This window comes from Balaenoptera acutorostrata, chromosome 16, assembly GCF_949987535.1.
Source record: "Balaenoptera acutorostrata chromosome 16, mBalAcu1.1, whole genome shotgun sequence".
Classification (NCBI taxonomy): domain Eukaryota; kingdom Metazoa; phylum Chordata; class Mammalia; order Artiodactyla; family Balaenopteridae; genus Balaenoptera; species Balaenoptera acutorostrata.
This window is the reverse complement of record NC_080079.1, coordinates 38,212,010-38,239,923: the sequence shown is the minus strand read 5'-3', so window position 1 is coordinate 38,239,923 and position 27,914 is coordinate 38,212,010. Positions and strand designations below refer to the sequence as shown.

The window sequence follows — 27,914 nt, the reverse complement described above, 5'->3', positions numbered from 1 at the left end:
TCGAAGGCGCCCTCCCCCACCCGGGCGTTCCCCAGCAAAGCTTCCTCCTCCAACCTCGGCTGCCCCCCGCCCCCGGGCCCGGTGACCTTTCTTTAAGGCTTTTCGGGTCTCTCAGAAGAGCCACACGCAGGTGCTCGGAGACGCTACTGGAGAAAGAGAGAAGCGCTACCGGAGTAACTGTGCGTGAGCGCCCCGGGGCGGGCCCCGGCGGGAACACTCTCCCAGGCTGGCTGGAGCGCGGGGAGGGACCCGGCGGGGCTGTCACTTCTCACGGGGTGTGTGACCCGCTCGGGTGCCAGTTGGAGAGGCTCCTTCACTTTGGCGATTGCTCCACAGCCATGTCCAAGATCTGGGTTCTCTGGCCACTGGTGAGTCTCCTCCTGCCCGGGCGGGGGCCTCTCCCAGCTCGGCCACTGGGCGCGCGCGGTGCGGGCGGGCGCGGGACTAGCTCCGGGGGCGGCGGGGGGATGCGCGCGCGGGCGGCGGGCTTGTCCGGCCTCTGACAGGCCGGCTCACCAGGGCTGCCAGGACTTTCCCTGAGGGCGGGATCTCAGGAAAACGGGGAACTCGTTTTTCTTGGGGCTGGATATAGAGCAGCCAGCCCGCGGGGCAGGCGGAACAGCTCCGGGTGCTCCTGGGGGACGCTGTCCGCCGCCCAGAGAGGGGTGGGCGCGGGGGGCGGGCCGGGGCCTGCGAGGTTTGAGGGTCGCTGGAGGGACCGGAGACAGGAGGGGATCTTCTGGACAAGTCCGTACAAGTCACGCCGAAGCCCCGCTGCTGTGCTGGTGGATGTGCGCGCCGCGGGGCGGTGAGAACCTGCGCTCCCTGAACTGGTAAAAGTTTTCCGGTAGTTCCCAACTTTAGGGAATAAATCAGCCCCGAGGCGGTGGTTAAACCTGAGGCTTTGGACTGCACCGTTTCTTTCTCGAAAAAGTTATCTTGGGGCTGAATGCGCCTTAAGAGACTTGTTTACCTTCTTATCACTACACAGAAAAAGAAACTGTTTTGTTTCCCTTCCGGTAATCCCTCTCCTTAAGACTGTGAGTCACTATCTCAGGTTTGGTCTTTTTTTTTTTTTTTTTTTTTTTTTTTTTTTTTTTTAATTTTCTTCTCTCCATTTTCTTTCTTGTTATCTTTCATTGCTCGCTGAACTCCGGGGCGGTAGGGAGCCTGGGCCTCACTGCTCAGGCGGTGGTACCCGCTGCCACCGCGCACGCGCTGGGGAGCCTGTACTTGGCCCAGAAGCCTAAGCAGTAGCTACCTCTTCTGGAGAGTCCCTACCTCAGCAATGCCAGCCTGGTGATGGCTGATCAAAGACACTTGGCCTCAAGAGGTTCATTTGAGTTCCGAATTCTCTGAAAGCCAACCGATTCTTATTTTGTTGGGCCCCATCAAAGTGCCAGGCACTGTGATTAGAATGTCTACGAATGTGATCTCAGTTAATCAGCAGCTGCGCAGTAAGGAAGATGTCCTCATCTCCATTTTACAGAGGGCGAAATGGGGTTGAGAAAGCTTAAGTAATTAGACCGAGTCCTAACTGTAAGCGGCAGGGCTGGGATTTAATTTAGATCCAGTTCCAAAGCCCGGGCGGTTCGTTGATTGCACCTGATGTCCAGATGACACCAAGAGTTGAAAGGAAAAAAAGCATTGATGTCTGAAACAATCTTATGATTGGAAAAAAAAAAAAATTCTCCCTGATCCTTTCAGAAATAATGTACAATATTTGGGCTCCTTTAGAAGTTTTCTTCGAGAAAATTTAGGATTCAAAATTGAGAAACCATTTATACAACCTCAGATCACACTCTTCTCTTCCTTATCATTAACCAGTGCCTTATTGCAGTGTTAGTTGCTTTGACAATCTCTTAGTTCTTGGAACAACAATACTAATAAGTGTAGCAAAATTATCAAAGCCCAGAGCTATGCTTAACTTTTATACTATAGCATCTTTACCAGAGGTGCATGTTTAAAGCACCAAGGAAACTGCTTTTCTGAAAGAATGCATGCACATTCATACACACACATATGTGCATATATATATACACACACATTTATTTATATATACATGTTATTATAATATCTATAATATATATTAAACATAATTTGCTTATTACCGTTATATATGATACATGGCCTAAGAAATTAACATTTATCAATACAGATGTGTAAAAAGAAAAAATCTGACATAACCCTATCACCTAGGTAATCATTGTTTGCATTTTGTAGTATATCCTCTATTTCTCTTTTCTAATATGACTCTTAAATTTAGTTACACAGAATGCTGCCCTGCACCCATCACTGGCACAATATCACGCCTCTATTCTTAAAGAAGTTTCCACACCATTATGTCACCTTGTGTGTCTCCAGAAAATGCTTGCTTTTATGACTTTGCACTTAGCAGGGCTTTATTTACTAGTGTGCAAATAAATTAAATGGGGGCGCGAGTGCTGATTACATGGAACACAGAAGCAAATTTGGTTTAATCGTGTCAGTGGGCTGGAAGTGGATGGGAGGGAGTGGCCATATTTTCTCTTTTCCTCTTTCTTCCTCTAGTCTTCTTGTCTCTAGCACAATCTATGGTCAGCAAATATCCCATCCTTTACCTCTTTGCTTCTCTTCCCTTCTTTCTTCCCTCTTGGAGTTAGTTTTCTCTCCCCTAGTTTCTGGTTGTCATTTCCATGGGACCTACGATAAGTCAGTTTGAAAGCCCCAAACAATTCACAAGTGTCTAAAGAATACAGAAAAAGAGGCAAACTTGCTTTAGAAATTTGTGTGAGAAATAGCTGTGAGGACTGCTGCTGCTTCTTTTAATAGCACATAGTCCTGATAGGTTTTGTCTTGTACTGTTTAGGTCTATGGTTAGGCAGTTACTAGATTAGCCATTTTCCTCTCCTTTATTTCTTAGAGCACTTCTCAAAATTATGGTTGAGGACAAGGAGAGGGCAGCTGAAAAAGAAGTCGGTGTATTTATAGGTAATCATACAGAAGAGTTTCAGGGACAAAATAAAGGACAGTTGTTTAGTTTATAGTTTAATAATTTTTTCTTAAACCAGCCTAAGAAACATGAAATAGGTTGCAATGTGTTTCTGTTTATTGTTGTTTTTAACAGGTTTTCCTTAAATCATAAAAAACTTGAAAATTCTTATGAATAAAATCAATTATGAAATGTAATTTAAAACATTAACAACCAGGATGGAAAAACAGAAATTTATAAAAGATGGCAAGATTGGAAAGGAAAAATGAAATTGATATATGGAAATCTTCGGGTCCTTCATGACTAGCTACAATTGGGTGAATGAAAAATCTTCTATTGTCTGTCTCCATAATACAATTACCACCCTTAGTGGCAAAATTAGAGTTTAATTTAGAAAAAGCAATTTTTATTCTTGCGTTGAGTTTATAGAAGGAAAAAGGTGAAAGGCAAAGAGGACTCAGGATTTCGATGTTGTCTCTAAGTAAGTTTCTTTGGGACGCTAAACAAGTAATTTACTTCTAAATAGTTCTTAATAGTGGAAGTGTCAGTATTTCAAAGGAATCTCTCTGAAGGCTACTTGCACTATACCACAACTGCCAAGGACAGAGTAATCATTTTCTAAGAGATGATCAAAAACCTGAATAAGGAAATCCCCCACTTGAAAACCCCTAGTGAGTTAAGTGCCTTTTGGTGAATTATCTTAGGTTCCAAAAGTCCCTTAAATGAGCACATGTTTTGTAATAGGTACTAAAGACTTATTGACTTATGATGAAAAATAATAATATAAGTAATAATGTAAAGATAATAACATATATAGCTTATTACCAAAAAATTATTTGTAGGACCATTGTAAGTACCTTAATGGATAGTATTGTATTCTTTTTTTTAAAATTAATTAATTAATTTATTTATTTATTTATTTTTGGCTGTGTTTGGGTCTTCGTTTCTGTGCAAGGGCTTTCTCCAGTTGCAGCGAGCAGGGGCCACTCTTCATCGCGGTGCGCGGGCCTCTCACTATCGCGGCCTCTCTTGTTGCGGAGCACAGGCTCCAGATGCGCAGGCTCAGTAGTTGTGGCTCACGGGCCCAGTTGCTCCGAGGCATGTGAGATCCTCCCAGACCAGGGCTCGAACCCGTGTCCCCTGCATTGGCAGGCAGACTCTCAACCATTGTGCCACCAGGGAAGCCCAGTATTGTATTCTTTTTGCGATGTGTGTGTATCTATTCACAAAAGTGGGAAAACAGCATTTAACTACCTAATAAGTCCTTTCATTTTTGGAAGACCCTTGCTTTAAAATGAAAGAAATAAAATGAATAAATAAATAAACAAAATGAAATAAAATAACGTATCTTTAGCTTTTTATGTAGTTGGACTCCTAACACCAATTAAGTATCTTCCATTCAGTCTTGAACAGGAACAAATAATTCAAAAGTACTTGCCTACTTTCATAATATCTTCTTTGAAGTGAGACTGTGAGTTGTAAGGCCCAAATTAGATAGTTGATCATTGTAAGATTGTTAACTTCACCTTCCTCAGAAGGAAATGGGCTAGTTCTCCTCTTTGATCACAGCTCCCTTTCTGATTTGGAATGAGCTTTTGTGCAACCAAGCCATCCCCATCTTTGGGCAGTTAGAAACAGCAGCCATTGCTCTATTGGACACCTGGCCCGAGATCCACTAAGTGGGGGATGATAGACTGGCTCAAGATCCACTAAGTGCGGGATGATAGTGACTTTCGTGTGAAATTGTGCATTTTGAGTAAGGCCAATCTTGTAAATTAGCAAATCTGACTACAAATTCAATCGGCAGATGTACTCAGCCCAGCAAGGCAAGCAAGCCTACCGTAGGTAGGTTTTGTTAAGCTGTGAACTGGGATAAACTTGGAAAATTAGAATAAACTTTGCTTCGGAGTCATTAACGTCAGGCTGTCCTACAGTCAAGTGATGCAGCATTATGGATTTAGTCACCTCTGTGTTCTGGGAGACCATCAAAATATAAGATGTGAGAAACATCTACACTTTTGATTTCTGAGGTAAGCGATCTTAGAAAAAAAGAGAGGGGAGAGAGAGAGAGAGAAAATGAACTCAGAACATGTGGTGTAAGGCTCTTGCCCCTTGCTGAGGATTGAGCTATGGGTTTTAGCCATCCTCACAAAAGGATCCTTGTTCCTAATGGACTGTTTTTGCACATGGATGTCTGTATGGATTTAGGCCTGATTTCAAAAATTGGGCTTACACTGCCCCAGACTATGTTTTGTCTACCCTGCACAGTATTGACACATACAGTATGTATGTATGCAGGTATGTATTTTTAATATTAGCTGCCACCACTTATATGTTGGAAGATTTTGGTTTCTCTTGAAACATGGAAGATCTGGACCCACATGCCACCTGACCCCCACTCCCCTGGATCAAATGGCTGCCCCTTTGGTCCACGTGCACCTCTCCATTTGACCAGCGCCTCCTACACTTTGTTGTCTGTTCCACCTTGATGCTTTACTCCTGTGAGAGCCCTGTGACCCCTCTGGGCATTTAAGAACTCTAGGGTTCTAGTTTAGGACTTGGTAGCCCTCCCATTACCCATTTCCTCCACCAAAGATGACTTCTTTTCTTTTCGGGCTTATTTTTAGAAGGGTCATTATTTCTCCATGAAAAGTCAAATTCTGATTTGCAAGTGCAGAGCACAGATGCTGTTAGTCTATAACACTCTTATCTTCTCACATGTAAATGTAGTCGCCTGCTAACCTCAAATTTTGCTTCCTCCAGTTGGTCTTCAGCTGGGAGGAGCATCAAAATAACCACCAGGGTTATTAAATATTAAGTAACAAGGTTGAACATAATCATAAGGAGACCCCATTCTCAGAGATCCAGATTCTTTAGGTCTGTTTTGGGACCTAAGCATTTTTAAATTTTTAATCCATCACTACATGATTCTAATGTCTTTCAGGGTTTTGAAAACGATTTTTCTAACTCTAGCACTAAACTCAAAATCTAATCCCAGATGGAATTCTCTGGGTTTCCTCATTTTGTTTTATTTATGGCTTGATTCAGTCAGGGGTCTAACCAGTCACGTACTCCCACTGCCTCAACTATCTCTCTCCTGGTCTTCCCAAGAAACTAGCCTTAAGAAAGAATGAAAACATTACTGGAATAAGATTAACTTGTGTAATTTTATTTACACATTTTGAAAAAAGTAAGAATGAATGGAATCTTCACTTATCTCTTTAATATAGAAAATTTTCTTTTATTTGTTTTTATTTCAGTTTTTCAGTAATGCACCTACTACAAAATGTCATTACTATTTCCTTACCCTTTACACAAATATATTAGAGATGCATTATACAGTCGGAAATGGTGAACTATTAATGGTCTTTTTAGAATTCCTTTTTCCTTTAGTATTGATAAATAACTAAAAGTCTAAAAAGCGAATGACCAGAACTAGTCTGTTGTTCCAGTTGTGTCCTGGACAGTAAGGGACAGTGAGATTTCAACCCCCTGGTGGGGCCTGTAAGACTGGGAAGAAGTTCAGGTTCCTATGGGCCCCTGATGATTCCGGTTCTGAAGACTATTTGCAATCTCTTGGCTATTTAGTTCAGTGATAGTTCAAGATGGGAAATCCTAGTGCCCAGCTATGAGGAATTCCCAAGTGTGTATGCACCACTGACCTCCCTCAAATCCAGAATCTGAGGGAATTAAGAGATGGTGGTTTGGGCCTGTATTCATTTCCTGTGGCTGCCGTAACACAGCGCCACAGACGGGGCGGCTTAAACAACAGAAATTTATTTTCTCTCAGTTCTGGAGGCCAGAAGGAGGCTAGACCCTGAGGTGATGATCTCTTCCTCGCCTCTCTCCTTGGCTTGTCAGTGGCCTTCTCCCTGTGTCTTCACGTCGTCTTCCCCTTGTCTGTGCCTGTGTCCAAGTTTCTTCTTATAGGGACACCAGTCATATCGGATTAAGGTGCACCCAAGGACCTCATTTTAACTAATTTCTTCTTTAAAGACCCTATCTCCAAACATGGTGACATTCTGGGGTACTTGGGGTTAGGACTTCACCATAGGAATATGGATGAGGGAGATACAGTTCAGCCCGTAGGAGTCTGAATCTCTTGAGCTAGCTGTGTGACACGGACCAGTCACCCCACCACCAGTTTGGGGCATAGCTTCTCCTATAAGATGAAGGGCTTGGGTTGGGTCATCTCTAAAACTCTTCACCGTGATTACTGGAGAGCTTGTAGTCAGCTTGAATATTTATAATCAGTCTGAAGTGTGTGCTCAGTATTGAAAAATCTCACTGACTGTTCCAGACGATGTCTACTTATTCTTGCCATTTGAAGGGCTGCTATTTTTCACCACCAGACACCTTTTTTTTTTTTTTGCCTCGGCTTTTTAAAATTCTTTTCCTGTTTGCTTTGAACTTCACTAAGAACAGAAAAAAAAAAGGTGATTTTTTTAAACTTCCTTTTCAAACCCTAGCTCATCTCGTAGGGCCAATTGCCACACTGCTTCTTTGAAGTAATGCTAATGGGATTCTCAGTTTCTTCCAGTAGTTTGTTTAATTCAGTCACTGCAATGTTACTCTATTTGTAATTGCCATATTAAATCTTGGGTGTTTATGATTCCTGGGAAAGTGTGGAGAGCTTGTCAAAGTGAAGTGATATACCTCAAGGGTGGTCATCAGTTTCTGGGTCTGGCCATTCCTGCTCCATTCCTGCTTTGTTTCTTCTATGTAGTAACCAGGTTGGCTATGAAAAGTGATTCATCACTGATGCAGATAATTAATAAAAATCCAACTGTTCTCTCAGTTTCTCATCATCTGATACAAGGGACAAACTCTCACGTCACCCTGTTTCTGAGAGTTTCAAATGGAGCAAATGCAAAGATTGGAGGATAGGAAGACTTCTGATTCCTGTTTGTGCATTGCAGATCCCCACCCCTGCAGGGGACGCACAGTGGGTATGATGGCTGTTCTCAGAAACTCAGCACTCAGACTGGAGGAAGGGAAACCTAAACTCCCCTTCTTTTCAAGCTGCAGACCAGGGCTGGGAAGTTTCACCTTCCCTGCCAGCCAGAACCCCAACCAGGACAATCCTGCTATAGTTTTCCCAGACTAGAGGGCAGGGGACTGACTTCTGGTTTCCAGGAAGTTCCTGCCAGACTCCCTCCACCTTCAACATGCATTTGCTTTGAAGGTTCGTTGTATAATTAACACACAGGCGTCTTGCCAACAATTGTCTGAAAACAAATTGAGTTGTTTGTGTGCCTAAGTGGAGAAAGCAACTAGGAAAGTAATTTGTAAACCTGAAACAGCCCAGAGGCGTTTGGGCCAGAGGTGTCGAGTCCTCCCTTAGCCAGTCCTAACTGTGGGTTATTGGACGAGTCATTTCATATACTCTGTGCTCAGCTTCCTCAGCTATAAAATAAGACCGTAATAATTCCTCACGTGTAGATTTATTGTGATGACCACGAGGTGATGTATGTGAATGAACTTTGTAAAAAGCCAGGCAAATGTCTAGGGTTTGGTTACCTGACTTAACATTTTCACAAACGATTCAGAAGGAGAGAGAGAAGCAAATTTTCTGATTTGCAGAAAATATTAAAATCCTGTAGATAATGAAAGATGCAAGGAGATCCATTTTTAAAATCTATATTGAAGCTGAGCAGATGCTCATATGGTCCCTTTCTGCTTTGACGTTCCAGGATTCTACGAGATTGCAGCGTCTGTGGTTATGATTGGCTGTATGATCCCACTGTGGCTTCAGTGGTCAACATGTTAATTACCAGTGTGATTCAGGAGACATTTACCTTTATCTCTCTTAAGAGCTAGCTGCTAATAATGCTTTTGCTGAGGTCCTCAGGTATGTCCCCATTTGGGCTAAGCCAAGTTCCTCTGGGTGTGACCTGCCTGGAAAGCCCTTCCCAGCTAGTCATCCACTTGCAACAAGTCACTGCCCAAATGTCTTCTTATTCCGTGGCCTTCCCAGACCACTCTTTCTAAAATATCACCACCTCACCCTTCAAACTCTCCATGCCCCCTAAGCTTGCTTTATTCCTTTAAATAGCACTTATTCCTCCTTGACATATTGCTTATTTCTTTGTTTCTTTATCATTTCCCTCCACACGATGCTTAATATTATGTGTCAACATGACTGGACCATGGCACCCAGATATTTGCTCAAACATTATTCTGGATGTTTCTGTGACAGTTTTGCTTGTTTGTTTGTTTTGGATGATTTGTACATTTAAATTGGTAAACTTTGAGTAAGTTAGATACCCTCTGTAAGTGAGTGGGCCTCATTCAGTCAGTTGAATGCCTTAATAGAATGAAGACTGAGATTCCCTAAGGAAGAAGGAATTCTGCCAGACTGCCTTTGGACTTGAGCTGCAACTCTTCCCTGACTCCTCAGCATACTGGCCTACCCCATCAGCAGAATTTGGACTTGCCAAGCCTTTACAGTTCTGTGAGCCAATTCCTTAAAATAAATCAATCTCTCTCTCTTACACACACACACGTGTGCACGTGCATGCACACACACACTATTGGTCCTGTTTCTCTCAAGAACCCTAATACAGTCAGTACACTTCATTTACATATAAACTCTATGAGAGCTAAGTCTTTATCTGTTTACTGCTCTGTTCTTGGATGTCTGTCTGGCACATAGTAGGTACTCAACAAAGTATTTACTCATTTAAGTAATTGATTAATGAGTTAGCTAATATTATTCCCAGCGGAATATAAAATTGAGGTCTCTCTGACTTTTTAATCTTTGTCGTGATGGAAGTTTAAAATTAATTTTATTCCTTTTTTTTCCATTTGGTTATCATATGCCTTAGTTTATCCACTTTTCACATCTTTGATTTAACTCATTTTCTGGCCTTTTCAGCTTTTTTGAAAAACAATTTTTTGAGCATTCTGATCATTTAGTTCTTTGTGGGTTTCCTGCCTTGTCGCAGTCAAAAACACCCCAGTTTCTGCCTGGAAAGTTTGGGTTAAATCTTTGCATACTACAAACTTGAGCTAATGCAAAAACTTAAAAAAATACAAGCTGTGTGGAACACTGCTTACATAATATCTTGTAAGAGTTAGAACATCCTCTTTAGACCCATCTTTCTTTATTTATCCTTGACATAATTCTTTGATGTTGAACTAAGTAGGAGATGTTTCCAGAAATTCAGCTCTGTGAAGCAGGTGTGATCAAATATAAGATGAGTTTGGCGCTGGTATCTCTCCATGGCCAGTGATGTTTATGTTTTTCACTGTTCTACTCCAAGATTCACATTTCTCAAATTCTGAATGTATTTTGGACAGTGGGTTTTGATTTCCAGTCAAAAACTTCAAAACTAAAGCAAAATTAGAAAGTACATTTCTTTTAGACATCTCCAGAAAGTTTAGTATATGCACAGTTTTTTTTAGAAATAACACTAAGGTAACAATTCATAAATGTTACATTACATAAATGTTAAGCACTCTCTGAGTGCTTGATCATTTAAACCAGGAATTGTGGACCTGCTTGTAATATTGTCACATGACTGCTGGATGCAATTAGCATACCAAGGAAAGGATGGGACCTGTAGCTGTAGGGGATACACACACCCCCCCACCCCTGACTATTGGGTATCAACTTTGAGCACCTTTGACTTGTCAATTTTGGCTACCCAATTTTGACTCAGATCTCTTTGAGTTTAAATCTGTGTCATTTTCTTCAGTTTCTGGTGAGAAACCAGAATTGAAAGAGAAGGAGAGCAAATAATATCTCACTGTTAACTCCCTCTTCCCAGCCACAGAGGCGGCTGATAACAGAAAGGAATTGCTTCTACTCAGTTTGGTTGCTTAGATTCAGTTTTCCATTATCTGTTGCAAAAAGGACTTAACTGATTTCTTCTAGCTACAGAGAGTTTTACATTTGTTTGAGAATTTTCATGTGCTGGCAATGTCTGGAATGTTACATGGTTAGTATATTTAATTTCTGACTGTCAAATAGAACAAAGTTTGTTATAGAATAAGGATCCTAAAAGGTGAATGACTTTCATTTGAAAGCCCTTCCCATCTTAGCCGTTAACCCTTTGGTGTGATTTCAATCACATTATTATTTCCTAAAGTGCCCAATTCAGTTACTGCTCATTAACTATTGATGCTCTGATCTAGAAGAGGGACTAATATTAACAGGATGACAGGATGACCTTCTGTAGAAAAGGTAAGAAGTGGGGAACTGTCATCTTGAAAAGAGAAATTGATACTAATAAATACTTCTTGTTCAAAGCTGCTTCAGAAGAAGATCATAGATTCAAATGTGTTTTAAAAAGTAAGAGTCATGCAAATATAACGTTAAAAAATCCCCCAGTGATTAATACATTACAAATAATATGCCCATGTGCAAATCTGCTTTTGGAAACTTAACATTCATTTTCGATTATAATCAATGTTAGTTGTCTCTGTGTTCACAGAACCTGGCACATAGAATCTGCTAGTGAAATGTCTGTTGGGTTGAAAAGGCAGTGGTTTGATAGTAAAGCCAGTATATTTAGGCATAATTCCTCTGATCTGTTTACCATTTCCAATTATTCTTTACATAGAATTGTTCATATAGAGAAAGTAAGCTATATTTTATGGTGAGTTGGGTGTAGGGGATAAAACACTGTAATAAGAGTGAGGAGACTTAGACAAGTCCTAGCTCTCTACCTTTTGCTCATGAGTGACCCTGGATAAGTCAGGTATTTTCTTGACATTTTGGTGTGATTTTCCCTCCTGGAGTCTGGATGTTAGAAATGCATTTTAAAATACATCAATACATCCATCCCAGGAGGAAAAGATGGCAACCGCATCTCCTTCGTCCCTCCTTCCTTGGAGGTCCCATGGTATCTTGTGACTTAGAAGGGATGCAGGCTTTGGTGACAAAGGGGGAAGGGCTAAAAGGGAAGATGTATGGACTCCTGTGGCAGTGATTTATACACGAAGAATATTTAGTTCCCTTGACCCAGAAGATGCCATAAAGTAGAAAAAAAAAAGTATGCCATGAAAACTATGAAAAATGACCTTGAGGAAAAAATCCTCAGAACCAGTAGTTTAAAATTTTTTGATGCTTAGCAATGAATTTACATATTCCACATAAGATGAAAAATTATTCGTGTTTGTGTTTAGAGAGACAAACAATAAATGTTTCGAAAACCTGAGAAAAGAATCAAACAGACATTACCTCCAAATGTTTCCATGCATTTTAGAGGCTCATTTTTCTAAGGAACTCAAGCCTAACTAAGATAAATTTGACACAATGTCACTTGGACCTATGGGTTTTGTCTCCAGAAAAAAAGGAACAAATAATAAATTAAAGATTGGTTCTCTATTAAGAGAAGTTCATTTTTCCTGAATAAAAGTGAAGAAAATCCTGTTGGATTTATTGTATGGTTAGATAACCAGGAAGGAGTTCATGAAAACTGTAGATTCTATTGCTATATGTAAAAAAGGAAGAAACAGAACATGCTGTAAGCTAAGTACCAGGTTTGGGAGAAATTATCACTTTTTATCCTCACAATAACCCTTCAAGACAGAAAGTACTGCTGTCACTTACAGATCAGGAAACTGAGGATCACTGAGGCCCTTTAACTTGCCCAAAGTCAGCGTTGGCAGCAGAGCTGGGATTCAAACCACAGTCGTTTTGAAATTTCATGTTTTTTCCTACTCTGCTATGTTGTCCCTCACTGGAACTTTATAATAATCATAATAATACTGCTTACCAGGCACCTATTTATTATGTGTGAGGAATTGTGCTAAGAACTTGAAGTGCATTATTTTATTTAATCATCACAACAAACCTATGAAGAAGAGATTATTTCCACCTTATAGATAACAAAACAGGGACTTGGAGAATTTAAGTGACTTTTCCCTCCATCACAGGGCTGATGAGTGGGAGCCGTGACTTTTGAGCCCAGAGCTGTGGGTCCTAACATCCGTGATGCTGTTTCTGGGGTAGTTTGGAGAACCCGAGGTCTGGACTGTCATGCAGTTGATCTGCTCCTTTTTTGGAGACGAGTCAGTGGAAGGATGGAACGCACGTTGATTTTGCCTGTGCACGGCAAATAAAATACAGCCATTTGGGGCGGCTTACACCTATTTACCAAGTTGCTTAGTTCAGAAGTCAGGAAAATTCTCTTCATGTTTTTCTTTTACAGATATTTACCTCCATTGCTGGACCATTGTGTAAAGGTGATAATGCCCATGTGGCTGATAGCAACTCTGAGATGCTGAAACTGAGTAAGAATATTACTAAAAAGGAGAGCTGCGTTGAAGGCCTGCATCGTGAGCACAAATTTTGTTGTCAGCCGTGTCCTCCTGGTATGTTGTACAAAAAAAATCTAGCGATCAGAATGAAAATCAGGGTGAGGAGTAGCATATCATAATAATGAAGAGAGTGTTTTTACAGCGTTTAGTTCTCCTGCATTATGGCCTGACTGGGAAGGAAAAAAAATATGCCATTATTTTCCGAAGACCAGCTTATGTCATCTTTATCACACTGGTTTGATGTGAGAATAAGTAAATATAATTTATCAATGACATGTACCTCAGAAATGACAGGATTTATTTATTTAGCTCCATTTTTCAATAGCAAAAGCAGACTAATTTGTGGATATAAACTTAGCACATCAGAACTGGTTAGAATATATCATAATAATTGTGGAGCTCTGAAAGCAAGGGACTTCTATCCTTAAGAGATGTCTCAACACTTCCCTTCGATCAGAAAGTATCTGAGAAAGCTGTTTGTCCTAGCACTGAAACCTGCAAAATACATTTGCCTTTTACAACCGAATAACTAGATAAGCTAGGAAAGCAATGGACAAAAACCAACCATTTTTTAAAATCAGTATTTTTGAAATGAAAACCGATTTCAGATTGGAAATCCTTCAAACAGTAGCAAATTGGAAGCTAAGCAAAATGCAATTGGGCAGACTTTTTTTTTCAACATGGAGTAGAGTTGACTACTATTTTATACAGATATGGATTTCCCAGTTGCATTGTGAAGGAAAACAGGAAGATAAAGGAATACAACACATGGGCATATGCGATAGATTAATAGAACCATAAAGGATGGTGGTAAGTTTCATGTTTGGCTTTCCAGGCCTCCAGCACTCTAGCTGCTAAACAGGCACGGGCCCTGTTTATAAAAAGATTCTAACAGTCCTTCTTGGCCTTCTCTCCGGGTTTTAATAACCCTTATGGAAAATCTCTCATAATCCAACCCATTTATATTTAAGCGTATTCACATTTACTCTTCTCCAAATGAGAATGAAGAATGGCTTTCTGGCTTTTTCGTAACTTGCTAAACACCATCTATTTTTCCTGTGAATTGAGACCTTTACTCCTATTTTTAAAACCTAAAATGCAAATTAAAATGAAGATAAGCTTTGAATATCAAACTGTTAAGGACTTTGTTTGCTTTTTGTTTGTTTGTTTTGCTTTGTTTTATTTTCGTTTTAGAAGTGATCTCAGTCCTGGTGAGTTTGCTTGTGAGATAACTCTCATATGTCATTCTTGGAATGTAAATTGTTAAAAAACCTTTTAAGAAGGAAATTTGGCTATGTGGATCAAAAATTTGAAAATACACTGTTACAGTAATAGGTTTATAGAAAATGTCTTAAGAAAATAGTCAAAAATAAAAGAAAATATTGTATGCATGACATATCACTATGATACCCAATGATGTAAGATTAAGTAAATTTTGGAGTATTCAAAGACTGGAATATTATGTATCAATCAACGTCATGTTTTCTGATATATTTCTGATATAAGCCTCAATGTATATAAATTCCCTTAAGAGATTTCTAACTGATCTGCTGGCTGGATTAACTAATTCTCTCTGCTCCATCTCTAAGAGATCCTGGATGGTGTCCAATATATACTAAACACTCTTTCCACTTCTATTCCTTTTTTTTTTAAATTTTAAGCTTATCAATATTCAGGTTGCTTCCAAATTTGTTTATGCTCTTTGGTGTTATGGTATTAATATGTAATTTAATTAAATATTACATAAACCAATATATGAATACACAGAAAAAACAGATTTTATTTCTATGAAAATTATTTTGAATGCTTTGGAGAATTTCAGTAAAGTCGGGTTACTGAAAAAAAATGTTAATGAATTAGGTGGAGGCAAAATACGTGGAAAAAAATCACAAAAATGTTAAAGCCTTTCATACAGATTATTGGTGTCTTTAAGTTTTCTTTCCATCAAAAAGAAAGGAAGAAAGAAAAGAAAGAAGGAGGAGAAAAGAAAGAAAGAAAGGGAGAAAGGAAATCAGGGACTTCCCTGGTAGTCCAGTGGTTAAGAATCCGCCTTCCAATGCAGGGGACTCGAGTTCGATCCCTGGTCAGGGAATTAAGATCCCACATGCCACGGGGCAACTAAGCCCTCATGCCACAACTACTGAGCCCACGCACCTCAACTAGAGAGCCCGTGGGCTGCAAACTACAGAGCCTGTGCACTGCAACGAAGATCACATGTGCTGCAATTAAGACCCAATGCAGCCAAAAATAAATAGATAAATAAAATAAGGATGAAGTCGGATTTTGCCCCCCAAAAAAGAAAAAGGAAATCATAGGCAATGCATTTTGGATGTGACTTAAGTGAGAAAGACTGTGGAATTCTAATAACTTGTTTCTACATCACAAGAGTGGCAAATAATTATATAGTTATATTTTATAAATTGAAATATTGACAGTATTTTTTTCAATGATCCCTTATGTGAACTGACATTTTTAACCAAAAAAGTCCTCATCACATCACCATATCCAATAAGAAGGATTCTATGGTACACTGCATGCATTTTATATATATATATATATACACACACATACACACATATATATGTACACACACGCATATACTCACATGTATATATGTGTGTATTTATATGCATAGGAATGCACCAAAATGAAAACAGTATCTCAGAGCGGTTGATGTATAGGTGCTTTTTACATTTTCCTAAATTTTCCAAATTTTCTACAATGAGCATATGTACTATTATACTCAGAAACAAATATATTTTAAAATATTATTTTCAAGAAAACAACTACTTTTTTAATATTTTGATAAATTTAGGTTGTATACATTGGAGGAAAGAAAGAACTTGTGATGTTATATCCCTGTCATGCTGTAGGCATTGTGCCAGGCACATTCTACAAGGTAATTCATTAAAGACGCCAATTCATTTAGAAAGCAGTATAATTCCACTGACAAGCAATTAAAGTTGTACTTTGGCTTGGTTTTCTTAAACATACTGCTGCAATGGTATAGAACCCTTATGCACTGTATTTAAATTTGGTTCTGAGTTTCCACAATGTATTTTTTTTTCTATTGACTTATCATTGCCTTTGTTTACTAAAATATTGTATATGTTTAAATTTCATAATTTGTTTATGTAGTATTTTGTTTTATCAAAAAGAATGCTATGAAATCATTAAGAAAGTCATGTTCCTAGGAGAGACAGCATACATTATTTTTGCTGTTCATGCACATACGGCAGATTAAACTTTAGACTTAAACTGCACACCAGCTCTGGGAAACATCCTGGAAGGTATTACCAGACACTTCTGCTAACATCCCATTGGCTGGGACTTAGTCACATGGCCATGCAAAGGAGGCTGGGAGATGTAGTCTTGACTCAGGGCAGCCATGTCCCCTGGTAAATATCCTGTTCCTATGGGAGAAGGGAAGATGGATATTGGGTGACAATCAGGGATCTCTGCCACATTGACTAATCCTTTTCAAAGTCCTAAATTAGGGAAAACGTAAAGACATTGTAATGTGTTGAACTGTGTACTAATCACCATTTGCAGTTAGGTTTTTGGCATCCAGAGTGGGCATACCAAGTAAATAATTCCTCCATAGAGTGATCCCAGGAAGGCAAATGGGGAAGCTTTGACTTCAGAGAGAGAGTTATGGGACAGCGTTAAAAAGGAAAAGGCAAAGCAAGTGAAGGACCATGTCCCAGGGCACACATTCTCCAGTGCAGCAGACAAGCCACGGGGACTGTGAGATGAAGGCAGAGAAACAGAGCCCCTGACCTCAGGGAGCTTCCAGTCTTGGAATGTAAACTCCTACACTTTACCAGCTGTGGTAACACTTCAAAAGTTTTGTCTTAGTTTGTAACATGGTAGCTGAAATCTTTACCAAGCAGATATTGAATAGTGTTTAATAGCTCAAGTCCTGGCATCAGACCCTGCTTTCAAATCCTCCATCTGACACTTAGAGGATGACCAACATATTTTGGTTTGCCTGAGACGTCCCCAGTTTTAGCACTAAAAGTCCCACATCCTGGGCAAACAGATGGTTGGTCCTCCTAGCTATTAACAAGCTTCATGTCCCTGGGCAAGTTACTTGACTTCTTTGAGTTTGGTTCTTTAACTGTAAAATGGACATAATAATAGTTCTGACCTTTTATGATTATTGTGAACATTAAATGGAAATATGTTAATAGTGTTTAGCAGAGTCCTTGGCTTAATAAGTGTTAATATTATCATTTATTATTACCATTATAAGAATTGTTATGGATCTGATGGGTGCACATACATTTTACTTGCATTCTTCTGGATGGAAACTACATGCTGTACTGGAATAAGTGAAACTGAGTATTTGTGTTGATTTTATAACATATTGCTCATGAATGGCAAGGAACTACTGTTACTGAGGAATTTTCTTTTCAAATTTAATATAGATCTCCAATGTTCCTTCTTTCATCTTCTCTGTATACTAATCTTTTTTGTTGTTCTACTAATCTTTTTTTTTTTTCTACTAATCTTTTTTTGTTGTTGTCATGGGATCTAAAATGAGGATATTTTCTGAACAGTCATGTAAAGTAATTGAAATGTTACAATAAATTTTCTTTTAAAAGGCAAAAAAAAAAAAAAAGAATGTTGTGAGGTTATTAAGAAAGTCATGTACCTGGGGAAAGAGCATAAATTATTTTTGCTGTACATGCGAGGGGGGCAGATTAGATTTTGCCTATTCTTTTCAATTAGTTATAACATAATAATTACAGTCACTAGTCAGGCTTTTCTCTTAGACTTCCCTTTATATTTTCTATCTCTTTCGTCTTCATTCTCTATTCCCTTGCCCTAAACTAGCTTTCCCCACAGCACTTATCACCACTTGCCATCTTGTATTTATTTGTGCATTGCCTGCTTCTACCTTGACAATGTGAAGCCTTTGGAGACCAGGCTTTGTCTTATTTCAGCTGCAGTATCTCCAGCTCCTAGAAAGTGCCTGGCACACAATAGGTATTTAATAAACACTTCTTAAATAAATGAATTTTCCAGAAGGCATTGTTGTATAATGCTTACTAATAGAAATCCAATGACTCATTTTATTTTTAAAGTAAGTAAAAGTAAATGCAAATATGATTTAAACTTTTGCGTATTAAGATAGCAAACCTGGTAATAAATTTTGTTGTTAATACGTTCATGCCTGCACATCATAACGTATTCTGTCCCTTAATGGCAAAGGAATAGAAAGAAAGGGGAGTGAAAAGGAACTGTGAGCACTTACTAGGCAGGTCCTGTGCAGTAATGTTAGCCATGCAAGAGAAGTATGATTATCTCCATCATATGCATGAAGAAATTAGGCTTAGAGAGATTAAGCACTTTTTTTGGTTTGTTTTCTTTTGTTTTATTTGGCTGCATCGGGTCTTAGTTGAGGCACGTGGGATCTTTTGTTGCAGTGCACTGACTTCTCTCTAGTTGTGGCACATGGGCTCAGTAGTTGCAGTGCCAGGGCTCTGTAGTTGCGGCATGCAGGCTCTCTAGTTGTAGTGCTCAGGCTCAGTAGTTGTGGCGCGCAGGCTTAGTTGCCCTGCTGCATGTGGGATCTTAGTTCCCTGACCAGGGATCGAACCCGCATCCCCTGCACTGGAAGGTGGATTCTCAACCACTGGACCACCAGGGAAGTCCCAGATTAAGCACTTTGTTAAAGATATTGTTGCTATTAAATATTTGACCAAAGTCTTTAGAACTTCAAATGTTCTCTTCCTTAAACAATACTGTCCTTGTCAGGATTTGTGGACTTTGGAAAGTAAAATAAGTCAGAGAAAGGAGAATTAATTAGGTAACCTCAGTGGCCAGTGGCAGTCATCTCTACCATGAATATATACCTAACAACCTTCTTTCCTCCTCCCCCCAAAGTTGGTAAAGGCGTCTCTTCTAGTGCTTTTGGTCATTCTAACCTCTGTTTTATATGTTCCTATTTTTAATCATCCTATTTCTGTAGGCATATTCCTTAGTGACTCTTTTAGCTTTTGTCTTGGGAGAAATTCCGTCTCTTGCCACGATTTTTACAACAACTTTCTCCCCTACTATATTTATATTTCATTAGCTTAGCCCCTCCACTCCTGTTTTATTATCATCCCTGAAGACTTCCCTTGCTGTTGCATGACTACCTTGCATTTAAACACTTGCTCCGGTTTTTTTCTTGGGCAGGCAAACGGAAAAATGATGATTGCAAAATCGATGGAGGTGAACCAGAATGTGTGCTCTGTGCAGAGGGGGAGGAGTACACAGACAAGCACCATCATTCTTATAACTGCAGAAGATGTAGAGTTTGTGATGGAGAACATGGTAAGTGTCTTAAAAAACAATCGAAAGGGACCAATCATGGTACTGCATGTAGCACCATGTATAATACAGTCTGAAATTGGGACCTATTCCAGCACTATGTCAGCAAACAGGAGGGACAGGATGGGCCTGGCTGGGGTGAAGCAGGACCAGGTACTGAGTGACATTTATGAGTCAAGTCTAGGCAATTCTCCCAGATGCAGGAGAACGACTAAATGTAAACATGGTGAACAGGGTCCATCAGCTCCAATCAAAATTGCGGGGACTTTTTTTTTTCCTGCGTTGATTTATGCTTGTATAATGGCTTTTGTTCTTAGCCAGAAAGAGCTCAGACGCCTGCAGATACAAGGACAGAGAAACCCAAGAGGTGGGTGGGTTTCTCCCCCTTCTTTGGACTGGTTTGTCCTGATAATTCCAACTGGGGACCTGAATTTTCATGGATATCCCAATCTATCTTGAGGGTTCCGATTAAAATAAAACGGAAGTATTCCCAGTTTTGTTAGACATCAAGAACTCTCTGGATGTAAAGCTTTTCTTATCCCTATTTAGGCTCTAAAGCAATGTTTCTCAACCCTGGCTGTACATTAGAATCAAACAGGAAGCTCTGAAAAATGCCAACATCTAGATCCCGTCTCAGAGCAATAAAATCAGAATCTCTAAGTGAGGGTTTTGGCATTGGTTTGATTGAGTAGGTCTGGGGCAGGGCCTGACCTTCTGAATTTCTAACAGGCTCCCGGGTGAGGCTGATATTGCTGGTCTATAAGCCATACTTTGAGTAGCCAGGCTCTAGATGAGAAAAAGGGAGCCATTTAAGTACAGGTGGGGTTGTCTAGGTTGCTGGATTGTCTGTCTACTTAAAACTCTGCTAAGTGATTTCAACTCTTTCAACCTGGGGTTACCTATTTGGCATTTAAATGCTAGTTGTGTTACTAAAGGTGTGATGGTGTGTCTGCTAACATAAGCGCTGGATCTCAAAAATCCATGCAGCTCCTGCCCATCCTTTTCATCGTCCAGTTATAACTAGCTGCTCTAATTAATAGTCTGCAAATTGGTTTTCTAGGCCTAGAAGTGGAAAAAAACTGTATCCGGACCCAGAATACCAAGTGCAGATGTAAACCAAACTTTTTTTGTAACGTATCTCTGTGCGAACACTGTAACCCTTGTACCACGTAAGTTTTAGTCTTTCTCTGGTTAAAACACTAGGTATATCTTGAGAGAGAATGTTTTCCTAAAGGGAAGCCTCCAAGCAACTAGATAACCATTTCTTCACCCAAACATCCTATATCTAAACATTTATTGAACACCTCCTATGTGCTTGATACTGTGCTGGCTGCTCAAGCCAATGATATGAGCAGACACGGGCCAGGCTTTGAAGGTCTAAGGCTAGAGGCAGAGGGTGTCAAGAAAAGCAGTGGTTATTGTGTTCACACCACGTGGCAAGAAGAGACTTGTACTCAGGGTGTTGAACTATATAGGAAAAGCTTTCAACTCTGCCTGGGGAGATGGATAAAGATATGACACATGGCTTGAGTCTTGAAAGAAAGAAAGAGCGTTACCAGATGTACACGGATGGAAAGGACATTTCAGGCAGGGGAACAGCCGCTGCAAAGAGATAAAAGGAAGCTCTGGAGAACAGACGACCTGGCTGGAGTGTAGGAAAGACTGAGAAGGAGCCAGGGTCAGATCATGAATGACCCGTCTTTCATGCTAAAAGAGCTTGGTTTTGACCCAAAGATAGAACACCTGATTATAGATTTCACTTTTCTTCTGATTAATTGGGTGATTTTGAGCAAATCACTTAACCTCTCTGAGCTTTGGTTTCCTCATTCATAGGATGCAGATAATATTCATTTGTCTTATCGACCTAATTTCTGTGAAGATCAGACTGGGTAATATGTGTTGTAAAAACAGCTTTCGCTTTGTAAGATGTTGTTTTGTATAAATATAAATATTTAGGATTATATTCATGTGCCTCTCCTTAAACTTGTAATTCACCTTGGGAAATTTTTAGGAGTTCACTTAGTAGACTTGAAAAGCAGGGACGTGATGCCTTATGTCTCTTATTTACTAGAAAATGTTAAATTATGTGCAGTTAACTTAGACTCTCCTTTCTAGCCTAAGTGTCTGAGAGTACGGTCATGGTGACAGTATAAGTGGGGATTGGGAGGGGAACTAATGTAGTAAAATAATGATAATAATAATAATTCTAAATACTTCATAATCTTGATTTAATTTTCTTTTCACAGTAACCCTTTGAGGCAAGTAATATTATCTCCTTGTTATTGATGAGAAACCAGGCTCATGGTGGTTAAGTGACTTGCCCAAGCTCACCTAGTTAAGTAATAGGCAGAGCCAGGTTATAATTCAGACAATTTGTCAGTGTTTGGCTGTCTGAAGAAAATCCCACAGGAACCTCTTGAGTGTTGTAATCACCACTTGATGCTAAAATGGGTAACCTTTAAGGACCACCTAGGTAGACTCCCTAAGCAGCAGTCTGGGCAGTGGCTATTGTCTGGCCATTTTATTGTTCTATGGGACTGTTTGGAAATTGCTTTTGGCAATTTATGATTTTAAGAGCACAGTTTATGACCAAATTAAACTTTATTTTTGTGTCTATTTCATCCTTTTTCTTATATGTTGATGTTTTAATACCTTCTTTTACCTCAAGGCATTTTAAACCATAGTCATTCTTCAGGATATTTTTCATCTAAACAACCAAATTATGTTATGAATTTGCACCAGTGTAGTTGCTAATTTAGAAATATTTGAGGGAATATGTTTGCCAAAAATGCAAAAATGAATAAAATGGCCCTGGATTTATAGTGTGTCATTGAAAATGATCAAGGAATCAGTCCACCAGTCTTTTTGAATTCCCTCTGTATTTTTTTCTAGGTGTGAACATGGAATCATTGAGAAATGCACACCAACCAGCAACACCAAATGCAGAGAAGGTAATTATTTCTTTTTACGATTATATTCTCCTTTCTCCCAACCCCACTGTAAAATATGAAGAAAAGTCAATCCAAAACTTTTGATTCTTTGAGAGTACTTTGTTTTAATCTTAAAAATTGCTTACTTTCATTTACCATGTCCAGTGTTCCAATCTACAGGCTCCAGATCTAACTTACACAGTTTATGGGCCCTCCTGATCCTCATTCCAATATCTGCACTAATATACAGGGGTAAGTTCTTACTTTGTTCAAACTGTAGATTGAAGTAACTTGGGAAGTAGTTGTTCACAAGAATTCCCTCCTGTCTCCTACCTACCAGGAGAAAGAAAGCTCCTACCAGGTAGGCAGCTCTGGTATGGTGTTAAATTCCTGCTTCTAAATGCACCCCTGAGAGCTGGTAAGAACAGATGATGTTATCTCTCAGCTACTGTTTTTTTTTTTTTTTAAAGGGAACGGATAATTACCATTCCTGAGTTAGAAATACGTTCAGGAAGTGTTGGTTTTTTTTTTTTTAATTTATTTATGGCTGTGTTGGGTCTTCGTTTCTGTGCGAGGGCTTTCTCTAGTTGTGGCAAGCGGGGGCCACTCTTCATCGCGGTGCGCGGGCCTCTCACTATCGCGGCCTCTCTTGTTGCGGAGCACAGGCTCCAGACGCGCAGGCTCAGTAATTGTGGCTCACGGGCCTAGTTGCTCTGCGGCATGTGGGATCTTCCCAGACCAGGGCTCGAACCCGTGTCCCCTGCATTGGCAGGCAGATTCTCAACCACTGCGCCACCAGGGAAGCCCCCTCAGCTACTGTTTTTGAGCAACCATTCTGGGGCACTGATTGGGTGTTCCCATCCTCCCCATGAACAAGGGTATTTGTATTTAGGCAGTAGCTGAGTGGGCCAAGAATCGGAAGTAGTCCTTCAGTCTACATTGAGATCATCCCATGCACAAAGAGAATTCAAGGAGCGAAGGCATTGCAGGGGACACTTGAGAAATTCGCCCCTGTCTGTGCCTCCTCTCCCTTGTCCAGACTCCATGCTTTTTGATTATTTCTCCACCTTAACTTAAAATACTGTGGCAATACCTTTTATGTGAGGGTTACTTAGTAAAGTCAGCACGTAAACCAAAATTGGATATACTTATAATTACTCTAGGAAAATCCCTTTAGATCATTCATACAACACATGGTGGTGCCAATTTTCAATAACTCTGAAACATCCAATTTTTCTTTTTCTGTTGGAACAAATCACTGTTTCTCCAGGTCAGCTGAAGATAAAGAGATTGCCTTGCCGTTAGAGATTGTTTAACTAAAAATATAAACTCAATGTTTAAACACTTAAATTGTGCTTGGAGACTTCTAGATTTCTTTCTTCCACCTCATACTGACTTCAAGGCATACACTTATTGAGTATATATATTTGAGTTACTTGTGAGTGTGTGTACTTGAGTTTTGGGGCATTAAATGCCACTTCATGGCAAACTGATGCTGACTTGCCATAGCCTATGGCTTCTGTGCCCAGCTTCAAGCCAGTGAGAGGGAGTGGTGATGGCCATACAATAAGTCAAAAGCCAGCTTCAGGCTAGGCCAGTGTGTGGTAACTGGATGGCTTCATTAAGGTGCGGCATATCTCTAGACCACTTGACCCGGTGGGATGGAATTTTCAAAATCAGGACGAATCTGCCTCTTATGGTGCTCGGTTGCTTTAAATGTCAATGAATGAGTTTCTCCTTTCTTCTCACACTTCTCTTAGTATGAGAGTATATTCTCACATGCTTCCTACAAGGCTGAGACATGAGTCTGATAGAAATTTCTTGGATCTTTCAGAGGTGAAAAGACGGCGCAGGAATAGAAAGAATGGTCACCAGAAATCTATAGCCTCAAATACTGTAAGTGTTGAAACATGCATCAGCTTTCTTAAAAAAATAGAGAAGGTAGTCATTCAGCTTTCTACTTTTACTTTTTAAAAAACAAACATTTATGATGCCTGTGTGTGCATGGGTTATAGGGGCATCAAAAATGAATTAAGATATGGTGCCCAGTTGATAAGAAGCTTCTACACAAATAACAAGAATTAATTCTTATTAATAAATTCTCACTTACACAAAGGGAGTTGAGAAAAGGATGTGGCCAAGCTTCCATGTTCCATGTTGGTATTATCCTGAAGAGAAATGCAGAGAGACATCCTTTACCAGAGCAGGGATTCAGTATCCAAGTCCAGGCACAGAGATAACACTTAAAGCCATTATAAAGGTACATCTCAGCTTTCTCCAGACACTTGTTACCTTATCTGTCACCATATCTTGTTACAACATGGAATCAAAGCATTTCAAATAGCAAAAGAGGGAGTTCCCTGGTAGCCTAGTGGCTTTCACTGCCGTGGCCTGGGTTCAATCCCTGGTCGGGGAACTGAGATCCCACAAGCCACGCACAGAGTGGCCAAACACACACACACACACACACACACACACACACACATATAGCAAAAGATACACTGGGGAGAGTAACCGGTTCACTTGATGAATAACGATTTTCTCATTTGGGGCCAGTGGGGCTTAGGGTTCTTTAAATCAATATGGTACAAAATCATTTCAACTTAAACTATGTTGTCGTGTCAAAAATTAGAATAGTTACAGTAAAGAAAATTTTAGAATGATTATGGTTATTATGTTTATTTTCATGAGTCTATATAAAGAATAATCTCAGCACATTCCACAAATTACTTAGGTTCCTTGCCTCCATAAAAAAAAAAAAAAAGCCAAAATTCCCTAGTTTCTGGTTAGGCTGGAAACTTTCAGAATAAAAATTTGCATGGTGAAAGAATCCTCCTTAGTCACTTAGTCTAAATTTATACATTTAGAGTATTTTATTACATTTAGAGTATTCTATTACATTTAGTGTATTCTAAATATATTTTATCTCTCTCCTTCCCTCCATTTTTTTTTCTCCCCAGGAAATGATGCCACTGAATTTCACAGGTAAGACTTTTATCATTTTATTTCATCGAGATGGCTTCCTTAGGAGTCACAGGCTAATTTTAGAGTTAAATAATTTTGCGAAGTTCAGTAACATATAGTGGGGTCTTGCCGTTTCTTGAGGTTCCAGTTTTTCCTGCTCACCAAAAAGGGTTTATTAAGCAGTTTGTTTAAATGTATAACCAATACTCAGGTAACATAAGATGCTGTATTCTGAAGGCTTAATTTTCCTTCACAAGCAGTTAGGTGTAGTATAGAACTCCTGCCTACATTGACTCAGAGGCTAATCTGAATTGTAGACTCAGTTATTATTGGTGTATCATAGTTCTGTAACACCATTCATGATTCTATTCTGTTATGTTCTTCGACCTGTGAGTCAGTGATAAGATGGTCATATAAACTCTTGGCCAGCCTTTTAGATGTGTCGGTCATTGATCATCAAATCCATAGGGACGTTAGAGATGATCTTTTCCAGCCCTCTTACTTTATAGATGAGAAAAGGAGGCACAGAGATGTTATGTATCTTGCCCAGGTAATAGAGCAAATTACTGGGGACATGGGAGGAGTTGGGATTAGAACTCAAGGTTGTTTCTGTTTTTGTTTTTCCCTGACTGGCTCTTTAGATCTCTAGGACTTACCCATATTCTTAAGTACTGTAAGAGGAGAAATAAACATGGTTTTCAGAAGTGGGAATTTTGTTTAGAAAAACAAATTTTCAGAGACTATTCTCTATTTTTCAGACGTTGATTTGGGAAAACATATCATTAGTATTGCTGAACAAATGAAAATAACTGAAGTTAAAGAATTTGTTCGGAAGAATGGTATGGAGGAAACTAAAATAGATGAGATCAAGCACGACAATCCCCAAGATACAGCTGAACAGAAGGTCCAGCTGCTCCGTAATTGGTATCAAAGTCATGGGAAGAAAGATGCATATTGCACTTTGATTAAAAGTCTCAGAAAAGCCAAACTTCATGCTCTTGCAGAGAAAATTCAAGATATAGTCCAGAAGGACATTACTAGTGAACATGAAAATGCAAACTTGCAAAATGAAAATGAAAGCTTGGCTTAAAGTGAAAAACAACTAACTCAGTTCTGAGAATATACTAAAGAAAGATTAATGTTTGAATAAGTTCTGGGTAGCTGCAAGCTGTAAATATTGCTTGGCTTTTTTTTTTTTACTGGGTGTCTTTTCTTTTTTCATTTATTAGATTTGTAGAGCTAATATGTTTACAGGCTTTGAGCATCTCATGATTCTGCCTTCAAGGATGTTTAAAATCTAGTTGGGAAGATGGACACAGTTAAGAGTAAATACAGGGGCATGTTAAGTGCGTAAAAAAACAGCGTATGCAAAGGACAAAAGATTTGAGATCATGTTCAAGTATCTAACATATGATTCTGTAAGTATGAATGTAATTAACATATGTAAATACAAATGCCTATCCACAGGCTGACCTCATTCCATAAATCAGTAGATGTGATCTTTTGTTGTCATGTCACAATCAACTGCCTTTAAATTACCTCCCCAGCTCCACTGATAATTCTAGAGATTTTACCATATTTGTAAATTTTGTTTACAGCTTTGAGAGGAGCATACTCAGGGATAGCTTGCACATACATCTGAATGTAGAATTTAATAAGGTTCTACCTCAAAGGTCTTTGCATAGATTATTGGCATTTCATGGTGAAATATTTCAATTTTGAATTCACATAGAAAATGCAGACTCAGTTATAATGCTTGGCTATTTTATATTTGCTCATCACTTTGGATCAAAATAATCCACTTCTTTCTCAGGTGTCAAAACATTTTGATCAGGAATGAATTACTAGATCATTGGCACCTCTCCATTTGCTCCTTGATGTGCGTCTTGGTGGCCTGTGCACCCCCAGACTTGGAAGGACTGCCTAAGAAACACTTAACTGATTCACGCAAAGCTGGGACTGCCCTTGGAAACATCTAGCTTAGTTTGGAGAGACTAACTGCTCTTATGGAGGGTAGCTTTGCGGCATAGCATGAACCCATGTCTACCATCAAAGCTGATAAGGTAGATTCTTATTTTGCTCCATCCACCACAAAATGTTCAGTAACTCCCCATGTGTTCTCTCTTGATGCGAAGGCAGCTTATACATAGCAAAAGTGAAATCATATCAGGTTTCAGGAATTGCTCTTGTTATTTCCTGTAGCTTCTTAGACAAACAAGCCCCTCTCCCCACTACCACTTCCTTACTTTTACATTTAAACACTTTTGAAAGTTTATACTAAATGTGAATGTTAATAAATACTATTAATATTTATATAGTTGTAAGCTAAAGACAGTTATAAGCTGAAACAGATACTCAGAACTACCTAAAGAGCTTCCATTGATGGAAGGTGTTTTCCTCTTATGTTTGGAAGTAAAAAATATAGGTAAAACTATTTAATTAAAATCATGTTTTTGGTA

General features: G+C 39.4%; 1 protein-coding gene across 3 annotated transcripts; it reads left to right on the top strand.

The window, feature by feature from the left end:
* Positions 1-27,914, top strand: FAS (Fas cell surface death receptor). Of its 3 annotated transcripts, none has more exons than XM_007179148.3 (9): positions 1-368; positions 13,132-13,294; positions 19,427-19,564; positions 20,622-20,730; positions 22,454-22,512; positions 22,672-22,743; positions 24,326-24,387; positions 25,452-25,476; positions 26,214-27,914. In XM_007179148.3, the coding sequence occupies exons 1-9, from the start codon at positions 339-341 to the stop codon at positions 26,543-26,545; spliced, it is 990 nt and encodes a 329-aa protein (XP_007179210.1). In that variant the 5' UTR covers positions 1-338; the 3' UTR covers positions 26,546-27,914. The 3 variants fall into 3 exon arrangements, with proteins under 3 accessions (XP_007179210.1, XP_007179209.1, XP_007179211.1); XM_007179147.3 differs by having other exon boundaries at positions 22,657-22,743; XM_007179149.2 differs by lacking the exon at positions 1-368 and adding an exon at positions 695-833 and having other exon boundaries at positions 22,657-22,743.